This window comes from Aphis gossypii, chromosome 2 (genome assembly GCF_020184175.1).
Source record: "Aphis gossypii isolate Hap1 chromosome 2, ASM2018417v2, whole genome shotgun sequence".
NCBI lineage: Eukaryota > Metazoa > Arthropoda > Insecta > Hemiptera > Aphididae > Aphis > Aphis gossypii.
Window position 1 is genome coordinate 82,232,467 of NC_065531.1, and position 18,902 is coordinate 82,251,368.

General features: G+C 30.8%; 1 protein-coding gene across 1 annotated transcript in view; it reads left to right on the forward strand.

The window, feature by feature from the left end:
* Window positions 1-18,902, forward strand: part of LOC114121459 (neuronal PAS domain-containing protein 4A) — a 111,225-nt gene that overhangs the window by 42,128 nt on the left and 50,195 nt on the right. Inside the window, exon 3 of the mRNA XM_050201794.1 lies at window positions 8,906-8,970. Within this exon, the coding sequence (XP_050057751.1) occupies window positions 8,906-8,970 (65 nt within the window). The remainder of the gene's footprint in view (window positions 1-8,905; window positions 8,971-18,902) is intronic.

Consider the following 18,902-nt stretch of genomic DNA (forward strand, 5'->3'; position numbering starts at 1 on the left):
ATTTAATTTAATTTGACCACTAAAATTTTTTTTTAAAAATTTTGTAATTACAACGCTCAATATTTTGAACAAGTGTTGTGATATCATTGATGAAAATATTTTTTCGTTGCGTTAAAATTTAAAAGTTCTTCTAATTTTATTATTTCAATACTAGACATTTTCACGATTTTCACGATAGTGGTACTTAAAATTCTTACGTACTATATATATTATTATAGACTTTTCTGCAAATATGCAATTAACACAGAGACAGTGTCGTCTCGTTGGTCTGGGCGAGTGATAATTATTTGCACTTATGGCTTCTTCCGCATTCCCAGCGTGACCGACTCTATATTATATATATTATACACACACTATGGTACGGTTTAAACTATGACTGCAACAATAGAACGATTGTAAAAGAACCTATGAGCATCGTCAGTGCAGAATTTATTTCTGCAGAGTTACGGTCCGTGCAGATCCGACAAATTCGTATTTTTTCACGATGATGCTATTTATATAAAGCTATTATAGTCTATATTATATAATATATTTTTAAATGTCCTCTTGTTCTGAAGTACAGCACCGCGGCCCGTGAGTATATAAGTTTCAGCATTGTGCGTACAGTATATTTTATACCTAATGCACATTATTATATAGATACACCGTACTGCAGTATACAGATATATATATTATTATAATAATACAATGTTGTACGCTCGTGTATACCTACTTATATATATATATATATATATATACGACTATAATAATATAACGGCCTTATTGTTCGCGCGCGCGCGGGTGAAAGCGCAACGGACGATAAATTCGCAATAGCTGCACAAATACAATATAGGCGCACAAACTTTCTACGCCTCCGATTTGCGATTTATAGGTAAAATATACATTGCCACGATGTATATACATACGCACTACCGCCACTGCAGCCAGATTTATAGACTTATTCTGTTTGGGTGCCCTGCGACCGTGAGTAGAAATCGCACGGTTTTCGCACGCGATGTTCCTTTGATTTAAAACGCGTATAGATACGCGTTTTCCAGACATTTGAACTCTATTTGACGACGACAGTTGTGAGTAACTACAATTTAACGCACTATAACAGTGTATACTTATTCTCGCAACCCTATTATAATATATACCTACTGTTGTTTGTTATACCTAATATGTGTATTATATTATATACTACTTCAGTATAGGCACCTTATTCCTATACCATATTAACTGCGTAATAATTGAGTGTGAGAATGTTTATACATTTTTTCTCAAAAACGGCTCACGGATCTCTTCAGAATTTCATGAACAAGAGTTTTTTAAAAAAAGGAATTTATCGGTCTAGGTTTGCGTTCGGAAATTTTACAGTTTTAAGTTATGATATATAAATATATAATTATAGCATTATACCCGATGTAGATTGAAAAATGTACAAAAATCTGAAATATTGATATTATTTAATTATTTTAAAGAATATTCAAAGTATTAATATTTTTTTTATTAAGTAATAAAATATTTTATTTTAAAAATGTTAATTAGGAGGATTTAACAGTACCTATTTTTATGAGTGAAATGTATTATTTTGCGTTTTTCACGTATCAAAATAAATTAAGTTTGAAAATTATTTTATCATAAGATAATCTTCGTCACAAATCTCAGATTTCATTAAAATCATCTCAAAATGTTAAAAGAATAGGCGTAAATAACTCTAGAAATAAACTCGACTTAAGCTTAGTTTCTCAATACCAATATATTATAAATCAACAATCATGCATCTGTCAAATTGTTAAAAACATTTTAATTTATTTTTAGTTGGATATTTATAATTTGAAATTTCTATACAAAAAATACGATTGGATGAAATATGGTCGACGTACCATTATTATATTATAATAATTATGAAATTTGCGCTTATGTTTAAAAGTTTATTATAATATTATAACTATATATAGAATTACGATGTTTACATAAATATGAAATGATATCGTTTAAAACCGACAAATTATCATTACCATGGCTTCTTTTCCCTCGTTTTCATTTTACGCCTGCGCTGGATGCATATTTTATAATATGAGCCATATTACATATATACTCGTACGCATAACCACGTTACCGGTATATAATAATATTAACGACGTGAAACGTGTGAACCGATTCGATCCGACGATATTGTTGTTGTTATTATTATTATTATTATTGCATGACGAAGACGATAGTGGTATACGACGTACGCCAGAAAATTAATTCTATTAGGCTCGGTCGCTTTGCGGGCATAGTAATGATATGTTTTATGTGTACGTGGATGAATATTACATAATATATTATAAACTATGTATAGCGCGAGTAAATGGTAAAACGAGTGCGCTCCGCGACCCCTCTGTACATCTACATATAATTGCTATATACTGATCGTCCTTATTTTACTCGTCGCACCCGCACTCGTGGCCAAATGCCTTCCGGGGACTTATTGCGACGGAGGAATGAATGTCAAGTAGTTGTGTTTTATATTCCGTTGTGCAAACAAACGTGTAAAAATATATAGATACGCGCTCGCGATTGGACCAGCGCTGCAGAATGACGCTTAAAATAAAACGTACAATATTATAATTCATACGTACCCGTTACACGTGTAGACATAAATAACGCTGCACGTCATATTATATATACGATAAATATAATAATTTTAAACGTTTATGATTTCGCGTGTGTCGGATAAGTATATATATTGACAGAACGTATAGAACGGAGTGTGACTCGAGTGACTTTAACGGCCGTCATGTATAGTTGTTAAAATATATAACATAATATAATAAGTAGATGAACGAGCTATATTAAAAAATGTAAAATATTAGTTTAGTAGTTATAAAAAAAAAGTTTTAATAGCCTTTTACTTATATAACAACCTATATTGATTTAATTTTATAGAAATTCAAAATAAATTTTTTTGTTGTATTGATATTTTATACCACAATAGGTACTATTTTTATATTAATATACAACATATAAGTTATATTCATCAAGTAAATTATAATTTTAAACTTTGTTTTATTAAATGGGTACAACATATACACAAATAAGTATGAAAAAAAAATATAATAATTATAACTTTATAAGCAATACAAATTATTGAAAATTAAATTATTATATTATAAATATTAAATACCAACAGGTTTGAAGAGTTTTTGTTTTTATTTTTTTATTTACGAGTTGCTGTATTATAGTTACACTAACTACACCATAATAATAAATACCTACTTAAATGTAATTTATAATAATACTTGTCTTGTACCCTTGTCTGAATTGTTACGAAATATCGTGCAGCGATTTCAAAGCAAAATCAACGTATTATTAAAAATGTGAACTGTGATCTAGCGTACAGAAGAGTTGTAAGACTTGTAGTAAAATTGCAGTTGTTGTGGGTAGTAAAATTTACAAGAGTATAATACAGAATAATTGAATGAAAAGTATAATAAAATTAACATTAAATTGGTGTATCTATTTACAATCATATTGTTTCAAGTCGTGATCGAATTATTATTAAATAGGTGTAGGTGGTGTATAGCTAAAGGCATGTTAAGTGTATAATGTATATATACTTACTGCTGTATAACATAATATAAGTTTTAAATAATTGACGTTTGACTCTGGTGTGTGGTCTACATTTATACACCAGGAAGTATTTATAATTTTGTCGTATTAGAAGATCGAGACTATATCGATATATTATAACTATAACATTATATAAGATAATATATATTATAATCTATAAGATGTGCTACCAATCCAAGTGTTATGTTGACCGATTTGAAATTGCTTTATCTGCAAACAAATTATATATTACGTAATATTATGATTAAACAAAAACGTTCGTTAATAAAAATATATGTATACATATTATTACATCTTATCTGAAAGTAAGAACTATAATAAGCCAGATACGGTAGATACTTAATTTCTCATAGTACCTATATAATATAATACATCATTATATCTGCGTTTGATATTTTGAGCGTGCAAAATTAAATTTATAACCATTAAGTCATACGAATCGTTTTGAATTAATTAATTAAAAGCAATATTCGTTCTGAACGATCGTAGAAATTAAGAACGTTCAAAATCGATTTCATCTGCGGTACACCAAATAACCTGATATCGCGGGCTGGTCTTCGTCATATTATAATAACAACCGTTGTATATTTTAATATTATATATAAGTAGGTTTAGTTTCAAAATGAATGTATGCCTATCCAAATGGCGGTCTCTCCGCAGGGTATCCGTTTAAAATAATATAATAATATCTACATATGAGATTATATCGTGGTGACGCGACAAGTCAAATATTCGAATATATTGAACTAAACGTATACTTTGAACATGATTTGAAAATTTTAGAATTTTAACTGTTTTTATTTCGATTTATTTTTGAGCCATTATAATAAGTATTGTATTATAGGTATTATTTAGTTTTATTACCCGATACGATTATAATTTTTATAGTCATAGATATTATAAAATGTATTTAATCGATGTTTTTAAGAACCACCCCCTCGGCTACCACCCATACACCCATATATATATAGGTACTTATAAGTTCATGATTTTCAAACAATTTTAATATGTTGTGATAAAAATGTAGGTTACCAATATTATAGCTCTAGTATTATAAAATTATTAAAATGGTCCCCACGGTTCTCACAATTATTGTATCCATAATCGTGAATCGTACTCACACACACTTATTATTATATAGGTACCTAGGTATATTGTTTATTATATATGTAATGCGCGCACATACAGTGAGCAGTTTTGCAGTTATACCGCTGTTATTTTTTTTTTTCGTTTACCTGTTGTGTGGCTATCGGAAGTCCGTTATCCGATATTCAGATGAGCTGCACCTTTTCACACCCGGAAGACGAGTGAAAGAAAAACGAGCTACTACAGCAGCTGGTGGGTCGTGTCCCATCATCACGCTAACGAGAAACCCGACAAAATATTATTATATTTTCCCGGACAGAAGTGCGCTGTCGTATATGTATATTATAATGTATATATAATATATATCATACATCTAATGCATAATACGTAATCCGTCTGCGCGCGTATATATAAATACAAATATACGCGACGGGGGTCGTGCCCGCGATCGGATCGGCGATTATAACACGCGCGATGGTATGATCTATGATCGTGCATAATATTGGTATAGGTACGCGTATATATAATATTATACAAAGTATAATCGTTTCAACCGATTGGGAAGCGCTCCGTGGAAAATGCGCCACAGTACCCACAGAGACTATTACGCGCGCGTATTATATTATATAAAATTATATATTATAGCAGACTTGAAGCGCATGGTTAGTATATTATAAACGCGTACCCACACCTATGATCATATCGTGATATTTATATACAAGGTGATTCACAGAGCATGCCCCATGCCTTTTATTCAAATTCTGCTTTTTGAAAATTTTAAATGTAAATAGATACCATAGATAGGTATACGTCTTATAGACCATATTTTGAAAATTTAAGATTTTTGCATCATTTACAAAGAGTGTTCTATGGCGATACAAACATTGATTTTTGAAATAAGAAACACCCTTTTTATTAAAAAATTATTTAGCAAATAATTTTTTGAAAATATTGATGTAATTACTTTTATAATTATTCAAAATTCGAATAAATTTAAAATTAGTTTTTAGTTTTTAGTTTTTTTTCTTTATTCAGTTATTAAAATGTTTCAAATAAGAATAAAAATACTTTGGTTTTACAAAAATAGAAAACACATGTAATATTGAATCTAGTATAATAAATACTTGGACTATTTTTACAAATTACAAACATAATCATAAAGCATAATAATTAATTAAAACTGATAGATAAATACAAATTACTAAATAATACAGCTCATACTCGCACATTTCCTATAAATTCTCATCCTTATATCATGGACTATTATCCTCAGTACATAAAGTCAAATAAGTAAAACAATTTCAGTTCAAGTATTGATGTAGATATGTCGAAGTTTTCAGAAAAATTATTCTTTAAATTATTTATTTTGGTACAGTAGAAAATATACGTTTTTATGTGAAAAAAAAAGTTTGTATTTCCACAAGACACTCTTTAAGCATGGTACAAAAACCCTAAAGAATTTTAAAATATTTATGATTTTGTAAGTAATTAGGTATAGGTATAGGACATAGTTTGTATTTTGAATAACGCAGTTATTCAAAACACAAACCATGCTTGGTCAATCAGCTTACCTATAATAAAGTATAAACATGCGAAAAAAAACGATAATCGACTTAAAGATTTTGTGTATAAAATGTTGTGGTCAGTGATCAGTGGGATCTTCCAAAACACATGTATTATTATTACGCGATTTTACACTATATTAAGCTAGATACCTATATATTATATCATTATTCATATATGTGTGTGACCATCATCCGGCATGTATCTTTAAATACGGATATGTATTAAAAAGTCAAACGGAATTCAACATATGATCCATATGAAATATTCTCCAGCGGGTATACGTATGTCGACGAAATTGATGTGTATAATGATATGCGCACGCGTGTATTTTAAACACTAAAAAAACTCGAGTATATAAAATATAATAATATTATAATGTATACACCTCGACTACTCATATAATCTTGTTACTGCGTTAATGTATAATATTATATTATATATTGGTACGTAGGTACGTATACTCGTTATATAATGTCGACGACGACGACTGATCTTTTACGAATTATTATCTATGCGTCTGTCCCGGGTCTTGAACTTTTCGAACGCATTTAGAATATTGAAATTATTATTATATTGTTTATACCTCGGCGGTAGTGTGCCATTGCGGCGTTTTTTTTTATCTTTTCGTATTTCTCGTCCAAATCCGCGACGAAACGTCCCGTACACCTATCATCGTTCGTTGAATATAATGCACGCCTTACGCGACGCCGCGCGTAATCCGTGACTAATTCATAAAATATCGTAATCGACCGTGAAATAATGTAAAACATTTAGGTATGCATGATCGAGACGATTTCTTTCCATGTTTAGAACTTTCTTCGTGGTCCGTATTGGCGGGTATATCATATTCGTTATTTCATTAAATAATAAAATACCAAACCTATAATATGGCCGGCCTAGTCGATTTTACTACTTATACTTATCAGCTATCTGTATAAAATAATATTATGTCACTCGATCGAATAATATTATGATATTTTTAATATTAATTATGTACAGTAATTTACGAATTTATAAATTATAATATTGTTGATGTCCCAGAATCGAGGATTATATATTATAACCCTGCAATGTTTATTATTATTTTTTTAATAAAAATATCGAATAATTTTTTTTTTTTTTTATGCCAAGCGGATATTATGTTAGTAATACTTTAGAGTTTATTACGTCATGGTAAATTATCTGTTGTGAAGTTATACAGACGTACTAGAAATAATAAATCATGAAGCACATACCAATTATGACAATTATTAGTTTATACCTTGGCTGTAGAATAAAATTGCTGTACATAGCGAGAATGAGAAAAAATATTAACCAACTTTGAAGTACCGGCCGACAAGAATTTATCGAGACGACTGAAAATAAAATACATACTACATACATAATATATAACCTCTGTTTAAATTACATTCAAATTTGTTTTAATATTAGTGTACATCTATAGCACCTATAGGTACCTATACAATAGGTAAATATTTATGTACGAGTGTATGACACACACACACACATACATTTTAAGTATATTATATTTATATAGAATTGTTCAAAGTTTTTTTTTTTGCCATACGATGATGCAACAAATAATGTTTTATGTTTGAAGAGTACTTAAACGTCAAATATTCTAATCATTGATGGAATTTTATACACTTGACCCTCTATTCGTTTCTGAAGATTCAAATCGTTACGTAAGCTAAATATTCAAATCCCGATTATATTTGTAAACGTATACTAGAAATACACCTTCAATATATAAACGGCACTAGACATTTAATGTGACGCAAATCGAATAAAAACTGTTGAACACTATAATGTAATTTAAGTTAGTACGATTTATAACGATTCATTATTCATTCAAATATATTGCTGAATCATAATTACAAATTATTTGTATTGTCATATCAAACATTTTACTTATTCGTTCTTAAAGCCAAAAATGTTATCGGCAAATAATTATCACATCTATGTATATTTGTGAAAGTATATTATATTATTTATCATTTTTGAATTCACAAGGTTACATCAGATTCTTGTAAGTTCAACCCTAAATTTATAATTGTATCTTCTAGATAATACATCATGTAATATAATATTATCTTATATAAATTATCATTAAAGTATAATATTATAGTTGGATTAAAAAAAAAAAAAGTTGAATTTTTTCCATATATTTATAATACACATGAACTTGTAGAATTCGTAAAAAAAAACATAAAATATTGTGACACAATAATAATATTAATTACTCGTTTATTATTGAGTACATGTCCATTAAACGTAGAGAATACATCTATATTAATAATGATGTAATAAATATTAATACGCGATCAATAAATGCAGGAAAAAAAGGTTGGTTGGCTATAAAACAGTCGTAAATAGCGCATGTAAGAACAACATATAGGTATACGATGTGACAAACGTTCAAACACCTGTAATATAGGTAGATACTTCGCCAGCAGAGAGAACATTATTATAAAAGCCAATATTTCTATAGCCGTCAACGCAGAATCTGACCTTGTCTTTTCTCGAATAAAATAAAAATATTAATTTATCATTTCAAATCGCGTGAAATTTACTCTTGAATTTTATTATATTTATACACGTTAAAACGTGTAATATCCACGTTAATAATTTATTAAGATATTTTTTTTTTTTACAGCATTTAAACGTCACGAATGTCTACACCACCATTGCTTGCCAACACCTAGTTACGGATTTTCTAAGGTAAGAACATTATTTTACACAGTTATATTTAGTATAGTTGTTACAATTCGGTGTCATTTAGAAGATCATCGGAACTAATAGCCCGAACCCCCATTTATACATATCCATAAAACATACTAAGTATGAAAAATAAATAAAATTGAATTTAAGAAAAAATAAAACCATACAATAAATATTTTACTTAGAGCGGTATAAACATAGTTTAAATTACATTTTTTTTGGATCTTCAGTTCTTGAAAAGATCTCTGATGAGATTATTTTATCTGATACTATAAGAACCCTATAGTAAATATTTTTTTAATTATTTAATTAATATATAGTGTCAATAACATAGTTATATTTTTTTTACTACATTAAAATTACAATAAAACTCAATAATTATAATACAATCATTAATCGTTAGCATTGTACAAGTACTTGACAAACAAATATTTACGAAAATCGTAAATAGTAAATTGTTGATATTAATGCTAGTAGTAATACATAAATCTATATTTATAAATACAATAATAATAATAATAACCGAACGAATACAACGACGATAATCTAAATATATCAAAACGATATGTATACACAGATACGCTGCACAGTGCAATAATATACGATTATTTTTTATATTAATATTATTCGTATTTCGTGCGCACAGAAATATATACATATAAACCTAACCGCCATGGCGTTTTATATTCGTAAAGACTTGCCGTGCGGCTTTTCAAATCAGCATTATATTATATTTTATACTGCACGGTATTTAAATACCGGTAGTTCAGTGTGCTGGTGACATATCGGTAAATCGGATCGTTATACGGTTTGCGTACCCAGCATATAGAATAATATATATATAAATATACCCATTTTAAATGTCCATATCTCTCAGTTGTAGTGGGTGTGTGTCCCACAAACACACTATACGGCGGCGGTGGTTACACTTTCTCATGACCTCGCGCGCGTTTGCACGTTTATAATACACAAATGTGCGTTAGTGTGAACGAGTGTGTGTGTGTGTTAGCGCGCGCGAGCGCCCACACGCGCCCCGGTCGTGATCGAGTCCGAAAACGCGGGAGCCACCGTGAGGAGGATCGCGTGCTCCGGTCGTGAACGGGACCGGCCGCAGCCGTCATCTTCGTCATCGCGGAGGCATAACACTATAATAATAAAACATAAATAAATAAACAATAATACAATTATAACTGATATTATAATATATACCTACACGTTGTGCGCGATACACCGTAGTCGTGTCCGACACCTTATTATTATCCGTCGTTTTTTGGACGTGGTCGTCGTCTTCTTCGTGGTTTTATTTTTTGTTCATTCCCACGATGATGCATTTTAGGCACAATATATCCACAGTGTGTGTTTATAATATGTACGATAATCATGTAAACATTATAATATAATATTATTCTTATTCCAATTGGTGTAAAAAAAAAAAAAAAGATAGGAAAAGAATACAATAAGTAGCTTTATTTAAATACCGTCACCGCGTGAAAAGGCGTACCTACTATGATAATAACTTGTAATATTTAAATTTATTTAAACTATATTATGTACTATATGTTCGGCAGTGTGTTTACGCTCCGAGTTAACTGCATCCGATTTACTAAGATTTATATAGAAATGGAATTTTTTAAAGAATGACATACTCGTTATATTAATTAGGTATGATTGGAATAAAAAAAAAATAATAATAATTTTTAATTTGTTGGTAGGTACTATGAATTATTTTTTTTTCATATATAAGAACTTTTTTTTGCGTAACATTACAATACAACTAGTAGAATTTTAAAAGTAATTGTACAAGTAACTGATCAATTATAATACTATACTCTACATTTTTTTTTAAATAACTACAGTAATTTCAGCATTAACCCAAGATCATTTTATAGGTTTCTATTCATTCTACTTATTATCACATATCATGAATATATTCTAATTTCAATATTTTCCTATTGTCCATTAATTTTAAAACAATTTAAGACATAAAACTAAACACGTAGTTATCCAAATTCTTTTAGATATTCACCACTATTCAAAGTATAAATTATAGTTTTTATTAGTTTATTACTCACAGCGATCGAAATAACTTATAATTATATATTTGTCCGTAGATTATTATTAGTAAAATAAATATATTATTATACATAAGTATATAGATACAATTTAATTATTGTGTTAGTCATTTTGTATAATGTATAATGTATATATTATGTTATCTATTGATTTTTATTTTATGATTTAATTACATGGTATATAGTAAAATAAAGTGTATGAGACAGGTAATTCTAAAAAAAAATGAATATGGATCAACCATAAAAATTATATTTCTATTGAAGGTCACTTAGCCAAAATATTTAGTGTTAGCTAACTCTTAACTCCTGTATGTATACTTATAAATTCATGATTGTATTAATTATTGGGAAGCCGATGAATTGTTTGTTCAACTGGTGGTGGTATCTATACAAAAAATATACAGACCACCTTGAGACTTGTCGCCTCTATCGTATATGAGTGCATTAATCGTCCGTATGGATTATTTTACAACGTAAGTATTTTAGTTTGATTTAGAATCCTCGATAGCGTAAAGGATTTTTACAATCATAGCCGAGTTGTATAGATTTTGAAAATCGCTATAAACGCGTCCCGATAAAAACAATATAAATTTTGCGATTTTCATATCATATTGTTACAATACATTAATATTTAATTTTGAGGTTTATCCGAAGAAAATCATAATATAAACTTCCCAAATAAATTTTAATCTATAGAAATTTGATTTATTACAATTTTGTAGGTTAAGGAAAGGCACATCCTAAAATCCTAATATTGCCAATAGTAGTATATAATATCACATTTCTTAAATTGTACGTGTGAAATTTAATTGGATAATTAATTAAACACATTTAATTATTAAAATATACCTATACATTATATGTCGTTTGGAGATTTTGAATAGATACGTGTGATGAATATAGATATTTTACTTACAATTTACAGTTATAATCTTGCAGCTATATATAATATATTCGTGGGCTATAACTTATAAGTTATAACTGCCACTTATTATAATAATATATATGGGCATATTCCGCAATGTACACAAAGTGAAACATGTATAGCATGATCGATTTTAAAAATAAGTAGCTAATTTTATACAAAATATACTATTATGAACAGCAGGCATCTTACAATTAAAATTTTATTCCCACGAGTTCTGAAATCGATATGATTACAAAAAAAAAAAAAATATTATATAAAAAAAAAACAAAAATGAACAAGGAAACCTTTAATTATTGTGGTCAGGTATATTTAAATGGTATTGATTATTCAAACTTAAAGTTTTAAATAATTCAAACGAATATCTTGTCTAATAGTAATTTTTAAACTCATATTATTATTTTAATTTTGTACGAGTTCAATGTAGATATAGATCAACGTGTTAATGTCAAATCTGACCTAAATATAGTCGTTTAAATAGACAAATACACATCGACAGATATCATTATTTTTCAATCATGCTAATGAACACGTTTTAAACGCGATAGGTACGATTACAAACTGTCTTATACAAAATTAACTCTTGATATTTATATATTAGGTGCATGCATGCGGTTCTTTAAACGTCAATTATTATTGTATGCATTTTTGAAACAATGCAGTATTGGGTCGGGTATTATAAAATATATGTGAAATACGGTTCGCAGGGGTCACGAACAAAAAGGGCAGCTAATTAAAGTCATTACGACTTGACGTACATGGCCAAATGAACATAAACAATACGACATTTGTCTTTAACCAACTAAAACGTAGACCTATCCTTGGTACTTGAAGCTATATTATTATCCAGAATCTTTAATCTGTTTGCGTTTTTGTTTCACGGTGAATTTCTTTTTTCATTATTCATACATATTGATTACAAATTTTTACTCTACGCTGCAAAAAACTTATATGAGTTATAAATAGCTCGTAAACACTGTATAAGCTAACTCGACCTTTGTATACCTTTATAGTTTATAGTTACCTATTATAGTAATATATGTCTTATAATATTATTAATTAACCGAATCGTAAATATTTCTAATCGTCTCATTGTTATATGTGACTTTCTTGAAATGTACAGGTACATTTTTATTTTTAAATGTCAAGGCGAAAAAGTAATCGCGAAATATCTGACTTGATTCGTAAGTTATAGATGCAACCCCACTGTAGGAAAAATAAAAATAAAAAACACTATGATTGTCATAATTGTTTGTGAATAATTGGTAATAATGTACACGTTTGAAGTATAGTATTCATTTCGTATTGTAATAACATTAATATCATTATTATCTTTTACTAGTGTTGTGTAACTGTACACTGCAGAACTGCACCACACTTGTTTTTGTAAACAATACAAGTGCATATTAAATTTTATTAAGCACACATGGATACATTATTGGTGTAGAGTAATAGTTCATTATGAATTCATGACCAAATGTTGCCTCAGAAATTGAAAAATTTGATCTCATTAATTTAAAAAATAAAACTAATAGAATATAATTATCGTAAAAAATATACGTAAAACAGTAGTAATTATAGCTGCGATTTAAATACACTGAAAAACTTTAAAATATGATTTTAGAATTTCAAAAAAAAAAAAAAAAATACAGTATAAAATAAATTGTAAATATATTTATTAAATAATTATTTAAAGAATATAGAGATAAAAAATACCTAGGTAATAAAATAATAATGCAAAATAAAAATCTCAAAATTGCATTCGTTGTATATTTAGTTAAAAAAAAAACAGTATTTTCTTTAATCATTTGATAATAATAATATTTATTTTTTCAAAAGTTCACTCTCACTACAGTACTTGTAAATTAACATCAGTTCTTAAATAAACTTCAGACAATTTTTTTGAAATCTTCGTATTTCTCGAAGTTTATATAAGTACTTACTACATTAGTTCTCGACGAAGGAATCGCCCTTCATATCGAGTATAGCACGTATAACCTAAGATTTAACTATTGCCAGACAAACACGCATGATATTATTTATTAATTTATTTTTTTCTTTAACCCTCTTATTTTACATGAGTGTGTACTGCGTATTATTCGTACGGGTAGAACCACTTTGCGCCACCACCGCCGCCGCCGACGTTTTTACATGCCGATATATCACGCGGCGGGTGACGAAGACGACGCGCAAGTTGTATTATAATATAATATTAGATGGGTGCAATATTATTATTACTATATTATAATAACACAAACCGTTGCCGCGCATGTCCAACGACCTGAGGCACACCGCAGAGCGCCGTCTCGCGTTTCCCGCGGATGACTGGGACGGTACGTGTCGGCGCGATTTATCGTCTGCACCGCCGTTCGAACTGGGCTACGTCCAATAAATGAAATGTGCGCTGCTGTTACCGATGTACTTACGTAACATGCGGCTATTGCGTGGTATTCATAATCGTAATGATGATAATAATAATAGTAATATATTAGATCGCTAACGTGAAAAATCACCAAGACTTGGTAACATTATTTAGTTTTACTCGACTTAATGGCATGACTAGAGTTCAGATCTTGGAGGTGCTACATTCTCAGGATAGGCGATGCGTCAACTTAGTAAAATAATGATATGATACAATTGGAATAGTGAAAGATAAGGAAAAAATGTGAGTCAATAGTTAACTTCAAAAATAAATTTACAATCGTTAAAACTAAGTAGAGAATATTTGAAATTATAAAGACTAAGAACTTGATATACTTAAACTAAAGTATTGAGGATGCTCACTTATGTAGCTACGTCACTGTTACCCTTTATAATCATTATTTATTTATTTTGTCTTTAGTTTTAATTTAACTCTTAGGAGTGTATCTCTTATGGTATTCATCTCTAGCTCATGCGCTTAATGATTCGCAAAATTGTTTGTATTATGTATTCATCATCCGGCCTCTTATAGCAACAAACGATTCTCCCTCAGCACTTTTGCCGTTATAACATTCTGTTTAAATCAATCGGCTAGATTTTAAACCATTATTCCTCTCTCATTTTATACACTTAGGTTAGGTAATCGTTCGTTTATCTCGATTATTAAATCATCGTATTTTATCGCATCTATTAAGTTGCAAATAAAAATTTTAAAAATATGATAGCACATTTTTTTGTGCTAGGTTTTCTCATAAATTATATCTTTCACATAAATCATAGATTCGGTTGGTATTTACATTAATTTTTCATTTGATTGGATGCAGCCAAAAAAAAAAAAGATTCTTACTGACAATACAATACCTTTTCCGGGTAAGCTAGTATCATTCAATATCGCCAACAATTCTTTCAGTTATATCTTTCCAGATACCACACAAAAAACTTCTCGTTGGCCTGGAAAAAAACAAATAATATTTGAATACATTCTTGTGGTCGAGTTTTATACTAAATTGTCATCCATGATTTAAATGTATACTCAGTGAATGGTTTAATGGATTTTTTTTCACCATATACGACATTATTGTTTCACCAATGTTTGTATATATATATATATAAATATACATATTAAGTAGAAGGCACGATAAACGAAGAGTGCACCAAAATAAGTCCGAACACTCAGCGAGTACCGAAAACGTATATGACTGGCAATCTATGTATACTTATTATTATCTATTATATTTCTTACTAATGGCGTGATGCGCATTACGATTTTCGTCGTGTTACAATGTTTTTGTTTTTATCGAATTTTTCACGATTTAAAACGAAACCATTAGGCAACTCGGGCATAATATAATAATAAATCGGGTCTATAGTGATCTCCGAAATTTGTGGCGTATACATTATTATGATGTCGCCATTATAATAATAACGTTTAATATATTAAGCGAGTCTTGACGTGAAAACTGGAAATCGTTTTGTCTCATACGCTCGCGAAATATATCACGGTCATCGTCAAGTCGTCGCTGCATTAATCTGTTTGTTTACGTAAAAATATAATATAGATACAGCGGTACACACGCACCACGGGTACTTTGACCCCTGCTCTCGCGCATCACAACACCGAGCGCTCTCGCGGACGTCGTTTCGGAAACTGGCGACGACGACAACGACGACGACCTCTTTACCACCGCCGCTGTAGTTTCCTCGACCATTATTTAAGGCGCGTTTGCTCGGCCGACGAAAGGCCTATATTATCTGATTTCTCGCCCGAGCGAATTCTTAGCGCTAAAAATAAAATACGGATTAAAAATCGCGATCGCAAAGCGTCTACACTGCAGAGCGTCACTCGTATATACCACCTAACTATTATACCTATACGTTAACGTGCAATAATAAACATTATTTTACTGCGTTCGACCGACGACGACGACGACGACGGCGCGCTTCTTCTCTTGACGCGCCCGGCATCGATTACAGACGACGGCGGCGCGTTGACGGGTGAATGGACAACGACGACGAGTAGTCCGGCGGCGGCCCGCGGAATACCTATATACCTACCATGTATATTATAATACTGTGAGCCCGGGATTGTATATGCAGGAACTCTCGGTTTGGCACTTGTACGCATTTTACGATTGTAAAATTCAATCAGTTCTCTCGTCCGACGCGGTATATTATATTATATATATAGGTATATTGGAGGTAGCGGGTAACGGATTCTCTCGACGCGAGACGACCGGCCGCCATAAATCGGCAACAAAAACGACGACAAGGCGACGCGTTTAATGTATACGTAATGTGTGCGATCCATTTATACATCGCTTAAATTGCCGAGTAGTCGCCGACCGCTAATCTATGGCGTTCGTCTTAGGACGTGACTTTAGCTATACGTACCTGTAATAGTTATTAACAATAACTTATTATTTTTAAAATTATAGAGAGACTCTGTGGTTGACCTTTTTTTTGTCCAAAGAAAAAGTGGGAACAATATTAAGCCCCTTTGAACATTAAAATCATTCTCTAAACTCGTTTTATAAAATATACAATAAAATACTATAGTATAATGAGTAGGTATGATTTTTTGAAGGAACACAATATAATAACCACAAATTATTAATTAATCTAATACTATTATTGATAATACGATTTAACAATATTTTTCTTAACGTATACAGATTAGAGATTTTATAGAGTTATAAATTTATGTTTGAATTTCTAATGTCACCAACTAACAGCCTAGTTGTACCTATATAGTATATACCTATAGTATATATACGCACGTCTGATTGCTCGATGGAAGTACTTAACTGCAGCGCGGTGGTGACGGGACATCACAACAATGAACCGCCGGGTAATTACAGGTCGGACAACTATTTAACGAAATAACATAATGTAATATATTATTATAATGTATTGACACGAGTTTGCGTGGTGGTCTTTCGAAACTGATTTCCGTCCGTTATAATGTATCGTGTCATTATATTTTAACAAACGTTTCGACGCGTAGGTAAGACGAATAATATTATTGGAAACGATAATTGTCGGTTCTGAAGATATCGGAGAGGCGCGTCGTATTTCTTCTCCATTACAATATAATACTATGGCGCATGTTCAATATCCTCTGGGCTCGTGGATTAAACGTGGGACTCGACCGATCGTTGCATTGTAACAAAGTTTATATTTTGTCAATATAGGTCGGAGGATCCATTCCCTCGTCATTGGTTTGGTGCTTAAGTCATGTTCACGCTAATAATATTAGATAATAATAAATACATTATATCAAATATGTTTTGGTACCTATTTTAAATTTGTTTAGTGGATTTAACAGAAGTTTAAAACCTAATGTTTTATATTATTTTTAATACTAAACTCGAATGTTTTTTTGAATCAATGATAAATTATTAACACAACATGCATGCTGCAGTCGTGACTTTCGGAAGTCCAGTCGACAGGTACGACTTCTGAAAAATTGACACATTCTATTAGGATATCGAAATTTTTTCGTTTATTTTTTTATTTCGTCTGTTTTCAATATCGAAAATAATTCCGTGACGCATTATCTAATATCTACCGTACCACTCGTCAACGAAGACGAGGTATCATCATCGCATATAATATTATAATACACACTGCAGCAGCAACTATAATAATATATACATTACTACGTCTCAAGGTTATTTTCAAAATTAATATTGTTCTTCGTCTGGACAGACATTATATATGTACTCACGATGGTACGTGTATATAATCATTATTAGCGAAATCTATCAAGTCCGGCTGTTGTTTATAACATAATTATTATTATTATTGGGTATTCCGAGTCGGTTTTTTTTTTATTCATTTCGACTTCACATTATAATATTATGGATAGTTATTATGCCATGCACATTATTGGCCGATCAAACGACATAAGTATATTATTTAAAGGTTCATTTCTCCTACTCGTCTCCATATTAAAATGTTGAAAAATAAATCTGTTAAAATTCTAGTTGTACCACCACATTCAGAGATTATTTTTAGAGAGCAGTTTGATCCGAGTTCGAAAATATACCGATTATATCTCAGTCCAATGAGTTCACAGAGCGATAGGAATACTGCAGATGCCGATTTTTCCGTATACCGTAGCCGTAGTAAATGTTTGATCATTTTTTTTTTCACGGCGAAGTCGGCGGGTTCTATAGCTGGTTTTAATCATAAACGCCCGGCCGTTTGTTTGACTTATAAACACACACTCGCCCGGTGCCCACTCATCGCCCGCTTACCTCGGTCAAACAAACAAAAAACCTGCACGTCCGCGTACCTATATACCCGTGCCCCCCCGGCAGGTCCCGGGGACGGCCCCGCCGCCGCCGTAGCTGTGCCATATATTATAATATAGTGATTGAATGTGCGCGCGCGGTCGTTCTCGTCCACGATCGATGGCCACTCGCCGATCGGAGCGGCGGCCGGTCGTTAAACGCGCTCGTCCGCGTCTTATCTGCCGGGCTCATCGGTTCGCGCGCGTTATTGTCCGGCGG